This window comes from Gigantopelta aegis, chromosome 4 (assembly GCF_016097555.1).
Source record: "Gigantopelta aegis isolate Gae_Host chromosome 4, Gae_host_genome, whole genome shotgun sequence".
NCBI classification, from domain to species: domain Eukaryota; kingdom Metazoa; phylum Mollusca; class Gastropoda; order Neomphalida; family Peltospiridae; genus Gigantopelta; species Gigantopelta aegis.
This window is the reverse complement of record NC_054702.1, coordinates 84,698,239-84,718,650: the sequence shown is the minus strand read 5'-3', so window position 1 is coordinate 84,718,650 and position 20,412 is coordinate 84,698,239. Positions and strand designations below refer to the sequence as shown.

Here is a 20,412-nt window from a genome sequence, read left to right as displayed (position 1 = left end):
TCCCTTTGTTCTTCTCCGAGTCGTGGCATTCTTAATGTGACGAGGAATATAACACCGTTACGTGACTTTTATGTGTCCACATACTGGCATTTCACGTGCATTGCATGCAGCATGATTGCGCATGTAGTGAATGCATTTCACACCATTTTGTGTGTTTCTGCTATTGTATGTGTAACGAGAAGAAAACCAGGATTAAAACCCAGACAAAAGTATCAATCAATGGCTTCCTCTCACAAATTGTTATTTTAAGTCCAATAAATATATTTTTCATTAATTTAATCACAACAAAATATTGAAAACTATCTGTTTTGCGTTTTCATTGTGTATCAGTATATACATGTAGCGCCTTATGCTGATAGCATACTGTAAGAAATATTCGGAAACAAAACAAACCCCTAAAAAACAATAAAAAAAACACACACACACACACACACACACACACAGACACACAGACACACACCACCACCACCACCACCACCACCACCACCAACAACAACAACAACAACAATTCCGATACATATGTTGTTTTTAAAAGGCTGTTAAGACCCTATTATACACAACCCTGAATCTGGCCCTAAATTATAAGCATAATATTATTGTGTTGCAATAGGAATATAATCATATCTATACAATATTGGCATACATATACAGCCATCTTCCATAAATCTATTATGTAAGTTCCATAGCTCTATTTATGTTGAATAAACCCAATTATTTGAATTTACCCCCCGAACATGTGTCAGTGTTTTTAGTATAACATACTTCAGTTCGTTCTTTATTTGACGGCAATAAATAACGCTAATAAAAATAACGGCATGTTTAAGTACAGTAATAGGTTAATATATCAATTCAAATGTAAATAGTTTGACTTTTTTTTTTTAAACGCACACGTATAATGAATTATTGCGGTGCTCCGAAGAAAGATAAAGATTAACTAGTAACAATCGCCAACCAACTTAAATCATCATGTGTATAGCAGTGGCAATTATCCAGTCACTTCGCATAATGATTTATTTATGTACTTGTGCTTTAAGTTTTGCAATGTTTGTCCCGATGTCAATCAGTATGGTAAGTGTTGCGTGTTTCCTTTTTAACGTAAGTGAGCTGAGAGCAATACGGAATACATTCAGCAATCATCTTATGTTCGCAACAGTACATTGTCACTGTGACACTAAGCCTAAGGTCGACGACAGTAACTTTTTGGATCCTTGTTTTGGCTTCGTACACAATAAATAAAACATATCTAACAGTAATTTTTTTATATGATATATTTGACACAAGGTACTTTTTATTTCTTTTATCTTTTAAAACTTAAACTTAATATTTTGTGCAGAATTATGAAAAATAAAACACACCGACCTGTAAACAGCGTTGTCTGCTTGTTATAGAATTTTGACAGGGGTCAAGGTTAGTAGACCAGTTTTTATTTTAATGTGGCGAAGCAATGTAATAATATAGCTAATTTTTTAATTTGAATGACGTCAGTATTCCAATGACGTCACTTTGCATCTCCTTACAATAACCATAAACTGGGTGCATGACGTTTCCGATTTAAAAATGCTGGAAAAATTCCAATACAAAATTGCTACTGAAAATGTTTTGTTTGAAGATTACTAATGCACCTGAATATTTTTGAAGAAATCTTGTGATTAAAAAATTGTACCTTTTACGAAATATTGGTTTCAAATGAAATTACGGTAAGATATGCTATATTTAGGCCTATTGTGTACGAAGCCAAAATAAGGGTGCGAAAAGTGACTCGTCGACCTTAACGTTTTGCCTTCGTATAGAGTGAATATTAATAAACTTACAATAATTTCACTTGAGATTAATTTTTTTCAATGCAAATTTAAAAATTATACATATGAACAAAAGAAGTAAAACATTTAGATAATATTTGTTGACCGGAAGTATTTGTAACTGACACAAATAAATCAATGTTTACAATTTGCCCGTTTAAAAACCGACACCACTAGAGCACTTTGATTTATTAATCATCGGCTGTTGAATGTCAAGCATTTTGAACGGGCCTACAGTTTTAGAGAGGAAACCCGCTACATTTTCCCATTACTTAAGCCTTAAGTTAAAGTCGACGATAGTCACTTATCGCACCCTTGTTTTGGCTTCGTTCACAATAAATATAACATATCTTGCCGTAATTTCACTTGAAATCCATATTTCGTAAACGTACAATTTTTTAATCATAAGATTTTGTTCAAACGCATTAAAAAGAAAACAAATTTCAGTAGCAATTTTGAATTGGAATTTTTCCAACATTCTTAAAAAGGAAACGTCAATTCAGTTTTATTGTGCAAAACGCTCACAAGGAGCAGGTACAAAACAATAACAATTACATATATGTACATTGCATAGTTTAACATGTATGGTTAACAACTATTAGGTCCATAAAATTATTTACATGCATGTAGTTAACTTACTGAGACAGTCTAGATCGAGTTTTCAGATTTTCATAAACGTATTTGCTCGTTAAAGGATCGATTGGTGGGCCCAATATTATTTTTAGTTGTATTTGCTCGTTAAAGGATCTATTGGTGGGCCCAATATTATTTTTAGTTGTATTTGCTCGTTAAAGGATCTATTGGTGGGCCCAATATTATTTTTAGTTGTATTTGCTCGTTAAAGGATCTATTGGTGGGCCCAATATTATTTTTAGTTGTATTTGCTCGTTAAAGGATCTATTGGTGGGCCCAATATTATTTTTTAGTTGTTAATTTTCATTCAAAAGGTTAAACTTTAAGTTCATATATTTTTTTAACAACATCAGTTAGCAGTTTTTCCCTATTTGTAGCATGTGCTGTACATTTTAACAAAAAGTGGAATTCGTCCTCAATTTTATTGGGGCAGAAAGGACAAAATCTTTACTCAGGCGGGTTTTTTTTGTTTTTTGTTTTGTGGTAACGCCCCCTTTCAATTTCCAGTGGATGACAACTTAACCTGAGTGTAATGAGAGCTTTCATGTGGTCTTTTTTATGTTGAGGTAGGTTGAGCAACTAACCTCATGCTTGAAGATAACATATGTCCTTAATTTGTTACTTTTTCCTGTTGTTGGGTTAACTTAATGGGTAAAGAATTTATATGTAACATATCATTGAACTAGCGTTTCAATTTTGCAGAAATTATATCTATCTGAATAAACATTTGTTAATCACATTATCGAATGGTATATCAAGACTTGAGCAAATATGGTTTATACAATTTGAAGACTTTAGCTTAATCTCCTCAATCAAGGCTTTGTGAATAAGACGGTCCTTTGTAGCTAACCCGAGTCTGCTGTAATACTTTAACATTAATAATATTACATCATATGATAATGGAAATAAACCCAGTTCACTAAGGGATCCTATATTACTGCATCTTCTAGGCACCTCTAAAATAGATTCAGCATTTTTTTAATTACAGTATGATTACATTTGTGGTTTTCCCAGTTATAAAAAAAGATCTTTAGCGTGTGTTAATTATGCCTGATCCCTAGATTTCAGAGGCACATGTACATATTGGTTTGCATACGACATTGGACATTTTAAGCATAGTGGCAGTAGGCACTTGTTCTGCTGAAGTTAGTTTACAGCGTATTTTAAACAAGGCTCGAAGTGATTTTGGCTGTAGATCTTTTATAGCCGTTGTGAAAGTTCCAGTATAAGGTAATGCCAAGATAGCAGTAACATAACACAGTTTGTAGTGGAGTGGAGTTATAGATAAAATTGTAATTTACACACTTTTGTGCAGAGTTACCAAAAACCATAACTTTTGTCTTATTTGGATTTAATGAGAGATCCCAAGTGCTGCAATAGGTTCCAAGCTTATTAAGACTCTGTTGAAGACCAGCTTCAGTTGTAGAAAATAACAGAAGGTCATCCGCAAAGAGTAAATGTGGGATCTTTGTATCCTCTAATTCAAATGAATGAATTTCTTCTTACTCGAGATAGTCACCTAGATCATTAACATAAATATTAAATAGCAATGGGCTCATAACACACTCCTGTTCGACTCCTATATTCGAAGGTATCTTAGAGGACAATCCATCAGTAGTTTAAAAAAAAAAAAATATATATACAATATATTGAATGTTACGATACATGGTTTGAATTATCTTCAATGAGCAACCAGTAACACGTATCATAATTAATTTATAGAGTAAACCATTTCGCCAGATTGAACTAAAAGCTGTTAAAATCCACGAAACTGACAAAGAGTTTGCGTTTAGTTGATCTGTATTTATTGATAAGGGTTTTGAGAATGAAAATATTATACGATGTTCTGTTATCGGCTCGGAAGCCACGTGGAGCATTATTTAACAGGCAGTTGGTCTCTAAGTAACAGGAAATCCTGTTATTTATTATCGACAAAAATGTTTTACCTAGATAGCTAATCAAAGCAATTCCACGATCGTTGGCAGGCAGGTTTTTGTCCCCTTTTTTGTATGTTGGTATGAGGTATGAATCTTGCCATGATTCTGGGAAATATCCAGACCCAGGGATAATGTTAAAGAGTTTATGAAAGTGGTCTATTAAGTACCATGATGAACATTTTATCATTTCATTTAGTACAAGGTCGGTGCCATTTGATTTGTTAACTTTAAGCTTTTAAATTCCATTTCTGATTTTATTTATAGAGATTGCATTATTAAGGGTAGAGACAGTAGTGAAATCAAAGTCTTTGATTAATAGACCTATTAATTCATTCTTGTTGGTGGACAGTTGATGGACCTTTGCAGTTGAGTTATCTAAAGTGTTCTTCCCAGCTTTTAATATCAATATTATCAGAGGAGTCTTGAACATCAGAGGTCAGAGATTTAATCAGTTTTCAATATTCTCTTGGATTTTCATTGCCAAGCTGTTCTAGCTTGTTTGATATATATATATATTTTTTAAAATTAAATGTCTTTTCTTTAAATTTAAGAAGTTCTTGTATTGTTTATTCATAGTGTTAAATCTGATAATTATATCTACTTTAGGAGTATTTTTATTTAATTTGTGAACTGAGTATGTTCAAGTTTCTCCGAAGAAATGTACAGTCCTGGTCGAACCATTTACGTTTTCTTTTCTTTTTCGCAATACACACTTTACGTAGACTGCGGTGAGCAGCTTCTGAAAGTAAATTTGTGAAATCGCCACATGCCTCATATGAATAAGATTTCATAAGAAACTGCAAAGCTTTTAGTTTAAGGTCTTGATGCAGAATTTTCATCCCAGACATATTCATATGCTTTCTTTTTAGTATATGATAATGTTTTAGATGGGAAATGATTGGTTTTAATACATCTGGTGTTAATTTTAAGTATCAGAGTACAATGATCTGACATGTAAGTAAGTGGATGGACAGAAAAGGAGTGTATGGTATTTAGCAGACAGACTGAAACCAGTGAATAATCAACGGTACTGCACCCACTGTAGGTATAACAAGTACAGTTTTCAAAGATATCCCCTATTAATCTACCATTTACTATATGCATAAATCAATTAAACATCGACCAAGGGTGTTTGTTTTTCTATCTAAATTGTTTCGTTTGTTAACTTCAAATTAGAGTTAAAACTAGGTAGGGGGAATTGTTTGACATATGCTGAGTTTCAAGAGTATCTTCCATGACACTTGTACGGGCATTAAAATCACCACACAAGAGAACTAAACCTATCTGTGAAAAATTATTAACATCATCCTCTAGCATTTTAAAATAGTCAATATTTCTATTTGCCAAGACAGGAGAGTTTTCTGGGGGAATGTACACTGTACAGAAGTACAGATCTTGATCAAGCTTACCTGCACTTTTTTTTCAATACACACCATAGAATATCACCAGTATATTATTTCACAGGGGATATGAAAGGTTCAAAGTAGTCCTTATAGAACACAGCAACGCCACCTTTATCTAGATTGTCTCCCCTAGAGGCATGGGTAGAGTTATAGCCTGACAACAGCCTACCGGTATTCTTAGTTCTTAGTGTCCTCTTTGGTGGTCCATGTTTGAGTTAAGCACACAAAATCATAACGGTTAACTTTACGTTCAAAGTCATTGAATGTTGCTGCTCCGCCAATAACCTTGGAACCAAGTCCTTGTATGTTCCAAGATAGCACGACAGAACCATTAATAAAATTTAAATAAACACATCTGCAACAATATGGTAAGAAACGTAGAGCCTATGTAGGCTGTTACTATGACATTTTCAGCATACATAACTGTTAAACACATTAATATTTCTATACATGCTGATCCAATTGTATCTGCATGAGTATTATGGCTTTTGCAAGCATCGCTTATGTTGTAAAACACCAATGTTTTAGTTTGAGGTATTTCTTTTTAGTTTCTAAATACTCACACAATGCACACACATAAATCTCTTATCTCATAGAATACACGAATGTACTGTTTATATAGTGTACATGCAGGTTGCACATACTGAATCCAACGTTAATTTGGATACTGTAACAAATGTTGGAATAAGTTGTGGTCATTTGTAAAGATGAGAACCTGAATTCATAGTACAAAACATGATCCTTAGTAAGCTGCTCGAAGGGGCTGGATACCACCTGAAGGCAGCGGTGGACTGTAGGTCCAAGGATACTGGAAAGTAGATAAACCGAATGCACTACCACTAACAGGATAATACAGTGTGGGCTGTTGTTGAAATCCACTCCATGGTTGTTAGCAGCTTGCAGAGGGTAAAGAAATGTTTAATGTCTGAAGCCGGGAGACGTCAACATGTGGTTGGAAGGGGTTGTGATATTGTACACTAGGAGGAAGCTGGGGTTACCGAGTCTGAGGCGAACTGCTTGGAGAAGCCTGCCGAGAGTTTACTGTAACAGCGACCAGGTGAGAATTTATTGCTGGGGTCTGATAGGCCGACTCTGCGAGTTTCTTGCATCTGTAGCTGGACTCTTTGGGAATCTCTGCATCACAATTGGCTGTACAAAATGGCTACCTTTTTCTGGTTCCTGTCTTTGGTTTCTGCCATTGTACCGTAGATGCAATGCCTTAGACAAGACGACTGTCAGTACACCTGTCCCTTTTTCATTTAGGTATGTTGTACCATTATACAGTACTGTATTGTAAGGAGATGCAAAGTAACGCCATTGGAATATTGACGTCATTCAAATTAAAAATTAGCTATATTATTACAATGCTTCGCCACATTAAAATAAAAATGGTCTACTAACCTTGACCCCTGTCAAATTTGTATAACAAGCCGATAACGCTGTTTACAAGTCGGTATTTTTTATTTTTCATAATTCTGGACAAAATATTAATTTTAAGTTTTAAAAGATTAAATAAATAAAAAGTACATTTTGTCAAATATATCATATCAAAATATTTCCGTTGGATATGTTTTATTTATTGTGTACGAAGTGACTGTCGTCGACTTTAGTAGCAAGGGATCTTTTATATGCATCATCCTACAGACAGAATAGCACACACAACGGCCTTTTACATACCAGTCGTGGTGCACCAGCTGGATCGAGAATTAGTACAATGGACCCACCGTCGAGGATCCATCTCAGAACGATCGCGAATCAGGCGAGCGCTTTACCACTGGTGCTACATTCCGCCCTAACAATTAACAATTAAATATGTAGCTACGTCAATCGTCCAATGAAGGCCGAATCATTGAGTCATGTCATGTCATAGGGTTTTACGTGCACATTCAGAGCAAGCTGTTGTAGCGCACGCCTGTCGTCCATGACAGGAAAGGTGGGGGGGGGGGGGGGGAGGGACCGTCTGCATTGGCAGGTGCAAGGGAGCACCAGCAGCCCGACTGAATCGGTAGCAGGCGGGTGGGGGTGGGGGTGGTGCTATGGAATTTGAATGGAGCCGTTAATGCCAAAGAGAAAGTGGTGCGCAATTTTGTTGAGGAAATTTTGGCGCAATTTTGAACGGTCGGTCGAAAGGTAAATGGCCGAGCTAATGTAGGTTTTGATATTAGTGAATCGAGAGTAGCTCGTTAATTTTAGACCTTTACGATGCTGTGGTGTCTCCCTAGGTTGCCCATCGGACCCTTATAAAGGGCCGGACCGCTTCTGGTCGAGGCATCACCAAGTACCAAGTTATTACCAGCAGCAAGTATTGGGGGTTTGGGTGGGGGAGGCCGATATTCTTTTGTTCAGCTTCCCCCGGGTGCATTGCAATTGTGTACTCGGAACGGTATTCTTTTGTCCGGTTCCTTATTAGAGCACGTGCTGGGCCATTAAATGGGGGGCGGATGCATTGTTATCATTAGTCAATGCATCCTGTGTACTGTTGCAGTGAGCGTGTAGTCTGTATGTAAATCCTAGTCTGGTGTTAAGGTTGTACTTATTGTCTTACGTCCCTACTCTAGTGAATTCAACGGTCATCATGACCACCCATCCCCCTCCGTCTTTGTATAGTATTGAACACAATGACGGAGGGGGAGTTAGACTAATCTGGCTATCTAATTTGAAGGGTGGAACCCTTATAGTGTAGGTATTGGTTTAAAAAGCCTAATGCTTGACATACTTAACTTTATTACCAATGAAAGAAAGAAAGAAAAAGAAAGAAAAATAGGGTTAAAGTATCTAGTAGCAGTTGTATAGTTGACAGCTAAGTAATTAAGAATTTTTTAATTCCCGCCCCCTGAATAATTATTTTATAAAGAAATGAAATGATTGAGACGAAATGAACGGTATCTATATGTTGGTAACTGTTAGTAATGTAGAATAATTTAGTAGGCTTACTTGGTTAGTCTTTTAAGTCAATCTTGTTTTTCCTGCTTGCTATTTCCTCAGTTGCCCTAGTTGACTTACCTTAGTCAATCATGGTTTCATGCATCAGTAATAAAGACATGGTGCGAGTGCAAAACACAATTGTGCAGTTTATTTACATGTGAGGTTCCTTGTTCGCGATTGGCTGGATTGGACCAGTGAGAATGCTGCAAGAGAAAGTCGTAATTAGTGGTATCCTATCTTATTTGTTTTAAGGGCCACAAAAACATTTGGGAGTGGTATACACACGAGTTTCAGAACCTGAATAAATATTTACAGTAAGGTTAACAATGGTTATTAATTATTCGCTACCGTCCCGCCGTTGAACCCCGGGGTTGGAGTGCTTGTCGGTCGTGTGCTTAAGGTCGCTCTTCCCTCCCGGAGTTGTACAGGCGGGTGGTTTTGAATAATTGTTGATTAATAATTTTATTTTATGCCAGCTATCTAGTTTAAGTATATGCTTTTACTTGTGTCGTTTCACCGTTCTCCCCTCGGATTGGAATACATAGTCTGGTCGAGTGCGAAGGGTGGATGTTCCGCCAAGGGGTCACAGGTGTCACGATTTAAGTATTGTCATATCTAGTAGTTATTAATCACTCGCTACCGTCCCGTCGTTGATCTCTCTGGTTGGAGTGCTTGTTGGTCGAGTGCTTAAGGTCGCTCTTCCATCCAAGAGATGTACAGGCGGGAGGTTTTGAGCAATTGTTAATTTATAGCTGCATTTATTTCAGCTAACTAGTTTAGGCATATGGTTGTACTTTTGTCGTATCACCGTTCTCTCCCCGGGTTGGAATACCTAGTCTGTTCGAGTGCGTAGGGTGGATGTTCCTTCCAGGGAGTCACAGGTGTCACGAGTTAAGTAGTATACTAATTACTTATTTTAGTTATAGATCGCCACCTTCCATCCGTTGGTCTCCCAGATTGGAGTGCGTGTCGGTTGAGTGTAGAAGGTCGCTCTTCCCTCCAGGAGACGTACAGGCGGGTGGTTGCGATCTTTTTCTAATTTTTTAGCTTTTGACTAAATGACTTGCCAGGAGCCCAGTGGGTGCTCTACGGCTTCCCATCCTGCCTGCGATCGGTCGAGTTGGTGGTTCGCGCCGATCGAACGCTGGCACGGTGAGTGGCACGTGGCTTTTATAATTTTGGTTTGGTGGACAGGACGAATTGGTATACTGCTTTGAAGATTTTGAGTTTGAGGAATTTATCAGGGTTAAGTAAAAAATTAGGAGTAATTGTTTTATTTTGGTTGGCTTCGGTTATTGATTCTATCATTAGTTTTCTCTGGCTGTTGTGTAGCGTGCAATCCAGGAGGTAGTGTTTCATATCCTCCCGGGTGCCACATTCGCAGTCAGGATTTAGTTTGGTGAAAGAGCAGCTGTTGAGCTGTGAAGATTTACCTATGCGTAGTTTAGTGATTAGTTTATCCACATAAGTGTTGGGGGTGTTTAGGTCGGATAGAGTTGACCAGTGGCTTGATGTTATAGTGCCATGTATTGGTTGATAGGTCCCAGTTTGCCTGCCATTGATTAATGTAGTGTTTTCTTGCTTTTGACATTAGTTCTGATATTCCTAAAGGTAGTGCTGTAATTGTACTAGTGATTGAAAGTGCAGTTTTGGCTCCATAGTCAGCTATTTCATTGCCAATTATACCTACATGGGCTGGGACCCATTCGAATACTATTGTTAGATTAAGCTGGTTTATTTCTTGAAGTTTATTATGGATAGCTGCGAGGATATCTGGCCTGGTAGATTTATTAGTTTGAAGTGATTGGATGGAGCTAAGACTATCTGAAGAGATAACGCTTTTAGGGTATTGTTTATTTTTAATCCAGATTAGCGCTTCATAGATGGCTGTCAGTTCTGCTGTATAGACTGATAGATTATCTGACAGCCTGGCATATTTAACTAGTTTAGAGTGTTTGGATATTTTTTCTTCAACTATTGCGAAGCCAACCCTACCGTTATCTGGATTTTTTTAGCCATCCGTATAGATATAGATATGCTCAGGGTAGTTTTCATTAGCTGCAGCTTCAAACAGGACTTTCTTAAATGGTGGAAAGGGGGTTTGATCAGTAGCTTTTTTGATTAGGTATGGAGTGTGGCATTCAATTGGCTGGTTGAGTTGGTATAGAGCCACAGGTGTGTTATCAATTCCTACCTCTATTTCAAGTTTACTAGCCCTAGTGGCAAATGAGTCATTAAGTTTTTTTTATTAGTTTTAAATTCTAGCCCTGGTTTTGCTATTATGGGGGGTAAGTTCCTGAACTGGGTGATCTAATTTAAGCGAATGGATTTTAAGATGGTAGTTGAGATGTTGAAGATTACGGCGGTATTTAAGTGGCATAATGTTAAATTCACCTTCTAGGCTTTGGCCACTAGTATTAGCTGGGACTTTAGCTATTGTTCTAAGAGCTTGGTTTTGGATGATATCTAGTTTTTGCAGTAGCTTTGGGGAGGTGCAACTGTAGGCTTGGGCTCCATAGTCTATCCTGGAGAGTATACATGCTTTGTAAACCATAAGCATTGCCTCTGTTTGCGCTCCCCAGCTGGTGCCTGAGATTGCTCTTAGTAAGTTTAGAGTATTTTTAACTTGTCTGACGATATCATTAATATGATCACTAAAGGTTAGTTTTGAGTCGAAGGTGACTCCTAGGAATTTGAATTTGCTAACTCTTGGGATTGGCTTATTGTTTGAGGTTATTTGAAGGTTATCTGGCGAGTTGACTTTATTAAATAGCATACAAACTGTTTTAGTTTCAGATAATTTAATGCCCCAGTCCAGGGCCCACTTATTTAATTTGTTCATAACGTCTTGCATTAAATTAAATAGATTCTTGGTTACTCTGCCTGTGCGCCAGATGGCGCAGTCATCGGCAAACAGTGCTGTGTTTAATGGAGTGGTTGATTTAATTTTACCTTTAGCATTAAGTGCTTTAGTTATGTCATTAATAAATATGTTAAATAAGGTTGGTGATAGGACCGAGCCTTGTGGTATTCCATTAATTATTTCGGTTTTATCTGAGTAGTGACCGTTTACTCTGACTGAAATTGATCTATTATGAATAAAATTATTGATGAAGTTAAACATATTGCCTTTAATTCCATTTGTTTGTAGTTTATTGAGTAGGCCTTGTCGCCATACCATATCAAATGCTTTTTCGATGTCTATGAATATTGCTAATACTTTATTAGATTTGCGAAAGGCGTCGTTGATACTATTTTGAAGTCTGACTATTTGGTCTATTGTTGAGTGTTTAGATCTAAATCATTGAGTCGGTGTCTCGTAACGTTTTATATGAGTACGTGGGGAAAACAAAGTACCAGAACGTAGAAGGTACTTGTTGTTTCATAATCAAAATTATTCATAATACCTTAAGTTTAATACCCAAATAGCCGATTACAATGTAAATGCGTGAGTTGGAGTATTACAGTTAGTTTTTTGGGGTTGTTTTTTTTGGGGGGGGGGGGGGGGAGGGGTTGTTGTCTTTCTTTTTGGGGGGTGTATGTGGGGGGGTGGGGTGGGGTGGGGTATTTTTCGGGGGGGGGGGGCGGGGTTTCTGGGGAGTGTTTTTTTACCGTCAAATTACACATCACTTATAACATTATGTATAAGTTATCAATCTTAGCAAATCCAATGTACATTTATTTCTGATTGTTCCGATGTTTGTAATAACTCGAATGTATTTTATGCCAGAGAAAATACTTACCTTTGATATTAGGGTAAGTGATCTGCTTAACCAGACACCCCCAAAAACATTACGTAACGCATGTAGACAGCCCTTCTTCCCATTCATAAAGAAGTCATGTGATGGGTGTAATACTGTCTTGCGATTTGGGAAAGCGCAGATACGCATTTCAACTTGATTTATAACCCTTAGTGTGTGTATACGTCTAGCTATAACTATCTACGTTAAACATTGTCGCCGTGACAGAGCATTTATATATGTATAAAAAAAAAACCACCACAAAATATTTTAGTAATTCAAAAACAAAGTGTGTTACGTAACACTGCTCAGTGCACCCAGTCACCCCCCCCCCCCCCCCCCCCCCGTAACGTTACATAACGTTTGGATCTAAACCCACCCACCTCCTCGAGCGTTACGAAATATACTAATAATTGGAATGGCCATATGGTGCCCTATTTATTTATTTATTTATTTATACAGTATATGACCGGTGGTGAATGTATGCTGTTTTGCTCCAAGCCAGGGAAAACCATCCACTATGGCGAACAAATGTACTGTTACTTCGTAGTGGCAAGTTCTATCTTCTTTGGCATGATTATCAGTGTGGTGTTTATGATCAGCGGATGTGTTTCGCTTTGTGGAAACCGAAATATTACGTGAGTAAATTATTTTGAGTATTAGTATGTCTGGGAAATTAAAAACAACATCAACAACATCATCAACAACGCCCCCCCCCCCAAACCCCCCCCCCAAAAAAAACAACAACAAAAAAAAACAAAAAAACAACCAAAAAACCCCACCCAACAACCAACCCCCCCCCCCCAAAAAAAAACCCACAAAAGAGCCCAACAATAAAATAAATAAAACACACACACACACACACACACACACACACACACACACACACACACACACACACGTAGCAGCATAGGTTTTGAGAGTTCAAAAAAACACAAAAGCTATTCAGGGTTTAAAACTCATATTTATTCCAGGTTCGGGTCATGTCCGAAATAATAATTAAAAACCCTGAAATAATGAAAATAAAATACATAAACATATATCCGACCAACACGAGATATTACACATGTGCATACATATTGTTCATAACCATTACGTCGTGTTTAACATCATCCATATTATTAATATCCAGTCATTTATTATGACAATGTATCATAATGTACACTTACACATGTGACAATATCTGAACTGCACATAGTGTACGTAATAAATACAACTTATGTGAATACTTTAAACACCACCCCCCCCCCCCCCACACACACACACACACCACCCCGCACTTACATACATATAATAGTTTTACCTAAGTGATTGTTATATCTTACATTTACATTTAGTATTGTCTAAGTGTAATGAAATTAATATATAGAGAATACTAAACGAGCTTGCCTGTCATACCATTTTTATGAAATTAGTGAACAGTTTTGGTATCAGACAAGCGAAAGCGAGTCAGATACCAACACTGTTCACGAGTTTCATAAAAATAGTATGACAGGCAAGCTAGTTTAGTATTTTATTTATTACAAACCAATTGCAAACAATCCGCAACGCAGAAGTCAGCAGATGTCGAGACCTACTACACGTTATTTGTCTATGAATTGGGTCAGCAAGTGAGCTACGTCACGCTCACGTCACATCAATATTACACTGGTTAGATATCGAGTGATTGGTATGACATGAGCAATATCTTACACTGGTGTGTAATAAATAAATAAATAAATATATATATATATAACTGCAAGTAACTCACCAAATATATGGGATCTGAGTTTAACATTAACCAGATGAAAACTCGGGTTTCAATGTCTACTGATAAAAATAATAAAGTTAAAAGCAAAAACATAACCAGCACATCTGACGTCAGCACGTCAACTGAACATAGCAACTGACTTAAGGCAGAAAGAAAAGGGAAAAGCTCATGCTCAGACAAAAGAAAGAGTTCATGTGCCAGTGAACTTTGCTCATGCACGGTCTGTGCTTTATGCAAGTTAGACTTACCTAAAATCAATTCCTATAAATACATTAAAACCTAGACTTTATCAAACTATATTAAATTAACTATATTAAAACCTAAACCTGCCATAACCTCAATATACAACAAATACAAGCTCGCCACATACTCCTCCCTCCACAGAAAACGACGTCCTCGTTTGTTACATATGACTACCATCTATAACAGACAAAATTACCTGAAAAACAGTATTATGTTCAAAAACACTCTGGAAAGCTAAATGCTGAATTACCTTAGACCTATGAAACTGATCCTGATCAGCTACTGCTCAATTCATCACATATTCTCCCGAAATCATCCAGGTAGGTCTCTGTGTCTGCAGAGAAGAACGTCTGGGTCGTGATACTGGTACTTCCCTAATACCGTTATCGTCATTAGAAGTTGTGGAACTTCCTGACTCCTGTTACCTCAACCCATCCTCATCATCCTCTGCTTGTTCAACTCCTGTGCCAGACAATTCCTCTGATTGCTTTGACGTCTGGTCGTCACCATCTGAAGTTTCCAAATTTACCACAAGTGGATCAAGATCGTCGTCTTGAACATCTTGGGTAAAATATCCAATTTCAGCAGTGTCTCTATCGACATTGTTAGAAATGTCGGTTACTGATATATCACAGACTGGTTGGGCATGCACTTCAAATACATTAAAATCATCCTCTTCCTCAGATGACGGGTCAACTGTATCCATATAAGCACGCGTTAATGCAAATCTTATAGTTGGATAATCTTATACAATAAAACTAATCACTATGAACTGTATGCGGAATGCATGAATTCTTTCAAATGTTAAATTGTTTAGAGTATAAAAGTTTAGTACTCGGATCATTTCTGTGGGTACATCCAACAAGTGTGTTCGCGTAACAACTTGCACGTACAAATACTTGTAAGGATGCTTTGTTGGACCTCAATTTTTACACACGTGTGTGAAGAATGCGGTCGTATTCTTCATATTAAGAAATACTACTGGCGTAAACCATCTATGTTTAAACTTGTGCAAGTATTGTCTGTTCAAAACAGAAAAGAATTATGTAATATTGGTAAATATCTTTAAAATGCATTATGTTTACGTTTTCAACATATTTAATTTTCCACCCTCCAATTATGCACCACTTGTCAAATGTTATTGATTTGTATATAAAATGTATGCCTATGAGCCGGAAGGCTTAAAGGTAATAAACTATAAACATCTGCTCTGAGTAGGTACTACTGCAACATAATAGTAGGTACTCCTTCGTCCAACAAACATTTGTTATAGGCCCCATGAGTAGATATTCCTACTCCTCATGAGTAGGTACTCCTATCACTCTTGAGTAGGTATTCCTGCTCAGTTAAAGTTTGTTTGTTTTGTTTAACGACACCACTAGAGCACATTCAAAGTACTTTTCACTTCATTCTTGCAACGAAAGGTGATGCAAATCTGTGTGAAAAAAGGTTCATGTTTGCAATCGCGTTCGCTTGGTAAAAAATACAAATGCTTGGCACCAATATGCTTCAGTGTTTTTGAATAAAACAAAATTTATCCTTTCAAAACAAAATCAACAACAGATGCCCACAGTCATCTTCAAATTTGGTTGGCCAAAATCCGGAAATATATCCGCACAAGCAATCTGCTGTTTATGATTATTCCGTGACAAACAGCTTTATAGTGGCAATTATTAGACTTATGTTGATAGGGGAGAGCAGGTAGTTTGCAAAACATGTGTAACTTGTTAATACTGAAGACTTCTTTCTGATAAATCCAGCAGGCACGTGTGCAAGCGGAGGGTTTCGGGGTTGTTGTTGTTTTAAAAATTATTTGGGGGAGCATGACTCGTCTGCCCCTCCCCCATAAATGTAGCTCGCCACACTCTAGACCCTGCTAAAAGATTCCTGCACACATGCCTGTCCAGCCTATTCGAATGTAGTACTTCTGGTGCAAAATGGGTGTACTCCGTCCAGATTTAGTGGATGTGTTTATTTAAATCAATATCCTGGGGAAAAGAACAATGGTTGTCCCTTTCATGACAGGGTGTTTCTAGACAAACAAAGGTGCATTAAAAAACGTCCATGGACCTACTGATATTAATAAAAGTGATATAACCACTATGTTCTATAGAAACATATAGCGTAAATTTTAACAATTGTGGTCTGTCGCCAGATGCAATATTACCTTACGTAGTTTTATTTCCCTCTCAGGAAAGAAGAAAGCCCCTTGCGCGATCGCTTTCCTCTGCTGTTAGAATATATTCTGTGAAAAATACAACAACATCGAAAGGCTCGTGTGTATACTAGTTTAGGGTGTGCAAAAAATCAACCACCCTCATGCCAGGACACCGCCTCAGTTTAACTGTTATGAATGTGGGCAGTATACCACTTGCACAATTGTTACCAGTTACTACTACTATTACTACTACTACTGCTGCTGCTACTACTACCACCACCAACAAAAATAACCACTATTATTACTACTACTGCTACTACTACTACTACTACTACTACCACCACCACCAACAATAACCACTACTATTACTATTACTGCTGCTGCTGCTGCTGCTGCTGCTGCTACTACTACTACTGCTACTGCTACTAGTACAAATTTAGTACTTGAAAATTTCAGTTAAGTCAATTATTTTATACAAATTACCTGAAATTGTTTCATAGATAATTGTAGATTACAATCGATTACGATTACTGATTACGATTACCCCATCTTTATATATATATATATATATATATATATATATATATATATATATATATATATATATATATATATATATATATATATAATGTAGTAGAGTTGTGTGCGTGCGTGCGTGTGTGCATACGTGTGTGTACGTGTGTGTGTGTGTATAAGGTCTTGACTCCTGTTTACATACACAATGAACTCTCACGCTATCTCGAAACAAGAAGTGGGTCCCGAACATATAAGCGTGTGTATGTTTATCTCGAACTTTGACATAAAAAAACACAGTTATCTCAAAGACTTATATGGTTTCAAATGACGTATTTACTATATATTTTGTATATTTTTCTCGAAGTTGAAACATTTGACAAATTCAATATATATATTTTAAAACAGCGAAATGAATAAAGTGCACTGCCAAACAGACATAGTTTGGGATATGCTGAGATGTGATCGTGTCTAACAAACATTATTTCCCTTTCTTTTTGTATCTATCTTGTTTATAGGAAAAATGCGTCTGGCTCCTGTTTCCGTCTCAATGTCCTGATGGACGGACTCTCCTTTACATTCTTAACAGGATGTGCTGGTCTCATGTCGCATGGGTTTCTCGAGACATGTGGAAGACTGGGAGGGGATCCGAAGAAGTAAGTGATTGTATTTAAACAACAGTACGGTATAGGGAATGTGTTAAATTTTGATATGCAAGTATTTACAATTGTTAAAAGTTTGTTTTGTTTAACGACACCACTAGAGCACATTGATTAATTAATCATCTGCTATTGGATGTCAAACAGTTGGTAATTCTGACTCGTAGTCATCAGCGGAAACCCGCTACATTGTCCTAATGCAGTAAGGGATCTTTTATATGCACTTTCCCACAGACAGGAAAGCACATACCACGGCCTTTCACCAGTTGTGGTGCACTGGTTGGAACGAGAGGAAAAAACAGTCAGTTGAATGGATCCACCGAAGTGACTCGATCCTGTGACACAAGCACCTCAAGTGAGCACTTAACCGATTGAGCTAGTTTTCGTTCTCTCTCTCTCTCTGTGTGTGTGTGTGTGTGTGTGTGTGTGTGTGTGTGTGTGTGTGTGTGTGTGTGTGTGTGTGTGTTTTGTTCATTGCTTAAGTCCATATCTTTCATATAAAAATGATCCAAACATTTCTGTTATGGGGGTGTGTGGTGGTGCGTCGGAGCGTGTGGTGTTGAAACAAATATTATAGCGTTGGCTCTAACCGTTGGATGATACATTAGTAAATGAAACCTACAATTCCTTAGCTAACAACCATCAAAGTGAAGAAAATCTCTCTCTCTCTCTCTCTCTCTCTCTCTCTCTCTCTCTCTCTCTCTCTCTCTCTCTCTCTCTCTCTCTCTCTCTCTCTCTCTCTCTCTCTCTCTCTCTCTCTCTCTCTCTCTCTCTCTCTCTCTCTCTCTCTCTCTCTCTCTCTCTCTCACACACACACACTCACACTTTATAAGATTTTGTCTATAAAAAACGATAACAGAGGTACTCCATAAACAATTGCTAATTATCCAATTCATTATTTCAGATGTGAAACTGCTACTGTTAAGGACCGTTTTGGAGAAAATTATGAGTTCTTCCATCATGTCAACATAGCCATGGTTTGTAATTGTGCTTAATTCGTCAAATAACACAAATCCATATTTCTATTTTAACTTTCTTATCGTGATGCACAGTAATGTAAAATTCAATAAGTAATTTAAGCCAGTCAGAAATCATATTTATGAAGTGATGGTGGAGATTCTAAAGCAAATAAAAACTGTTTTCACTTGTTTTTGGCGCACTCGTTGACATGACATTGACAAACATTTAAGTGAACATTGAAAACACTTGCATATAAAATTAACGTGAATGCGAATGACAATAGTCACGTGAAGATGTATGCAAAATCTCACAAACTCAGTAGTAATATTCTATGGCGGGTGAGGGGGGGGGGGGGGGGGGGGATGAGCTCAATAATACTTTAGGTTTAGTTTTGTTTGTGTTGTGGTGGTGTGTTTTCACCCTATTGTTTATATAACATAACTGACAGCAGTTGATGGAGAAAAAGAGAACCATCATTTGAGGTAGACAGTAACTGCTTTTAGTTTACTTGGCGTTTGCGTCTGTCTACATAATATTTAATTTCTGTTGTGGGGATCAGTACAAGTAATCTATTTTTTGGCATAAGGTCATGGCTTCTTTTAAGAGAAATCCAGAAGAAAATACACTTAGATTTGACCACTGTTGCCTTCAGACACTAGCGGGTGAAATGGGCTTGGGGCTGTCGTATTCTTCAATGATGTTTTAACATACTGTTTCTTTGTCTCTAGCTAGCTTCATGGGCTTCTCTAATACTGTGGATGGCTCAGCTTTTGCTTGGCGCAATCGTAGTGCTTTGTGCAAAGACACCTGAACCAAAGGGGCCGCTTCACGTACCGTTGCAAATGCCGATGCAAGTACCGATGCAAATGCCGATGCAAGTACCGATGCAAATGCCGATGCAAGTACCGATGCAAGTACCAATGCAAGTACCAATGCAAGTACCGATTCAAGGACGGGTTTAGTGAACGGGGGCGATTCGTCCTCGGGTCCTCGTTTTGAGGTGGTTTGCAGAACTCTTCTTAACATTGCTGCTCTTTATACTATACCGAGGGAAAGAAATAAAGGAACACTTGTATTTGAGATTTGAGACCAAATATAAATCACTACTAGAGTAATTATGTTTATGTATATGTATACATATGTGTGTGTGTATGTGTGTGTGTGTGTGTGTGTGTGTGTGTGTGTGTGTGTGTGTGTGTGTGTGTGTGTGTGTGTATGTATGTGTGTAATATATATATATATATATATATATATATATATATATATATATATATATAGAGAGAGAGAGAGAGAGAGAGAGAGAGAGAGAGAGAGAGAGAGAGAGAGAGAGAGAGAGAGAGAGAGAGTGTCCTTCTGTGTTGCTGGCACCTCTCCTCTAAAGTAGCAAGGGGGCTTAAGATAATATATTTTAAGGGGCCGTCCATAATTTTCAACATTTTCACGATTGTACAAACCGTACACTTTTGACCACCCCCCTCCCTCCCCTAAAAGTGTACATCCCCAAATGAAAAATGTTGATCGACATTTTTAATTTTCAAAAAAAGTGTACGCTGGCCCCCTTAACACCCCCCCCCCCCCCGCCCCCGCGTACGGTTTGTACGCTCGTGAAAAATGTTGAAAATTATGGATGGCCCCTAACTTTAAATACACATGCATATATCTGAGGTAAATATACATCCATACATCCATACG

General features: G+C 37.5%; 1 protein-coding gene across 1 annotated transcript; it reads left to right on the top strand.

Moving 5' to 3' along the window:
* The first annotated feature begins 938 nt into the window (after positions 1-938).
* LOC121372326 lies at positions 939-19,946 on the top strand. The gene is made up of 5 exons (XM_041498622.1): positions 939-1,068; positions 12,900-13,075; positions 17,620-17,757; positions 18,665-18,737; positions 19,449-19,946. The coding sequence occupies exons 1-5, from the start codon at positions 967-969 to the stop codon at positions 19,680-19,682; spliced, it is 723 nt and encodes a 240-aa protein (XP_041354556.1). The 5' UTR covers positions 939-966; the 3' UTR covers positions 19,683-19,946.
* The last annotated feature ends 466 nt before the right edge of the window (positions 19,947-20,412 follow it).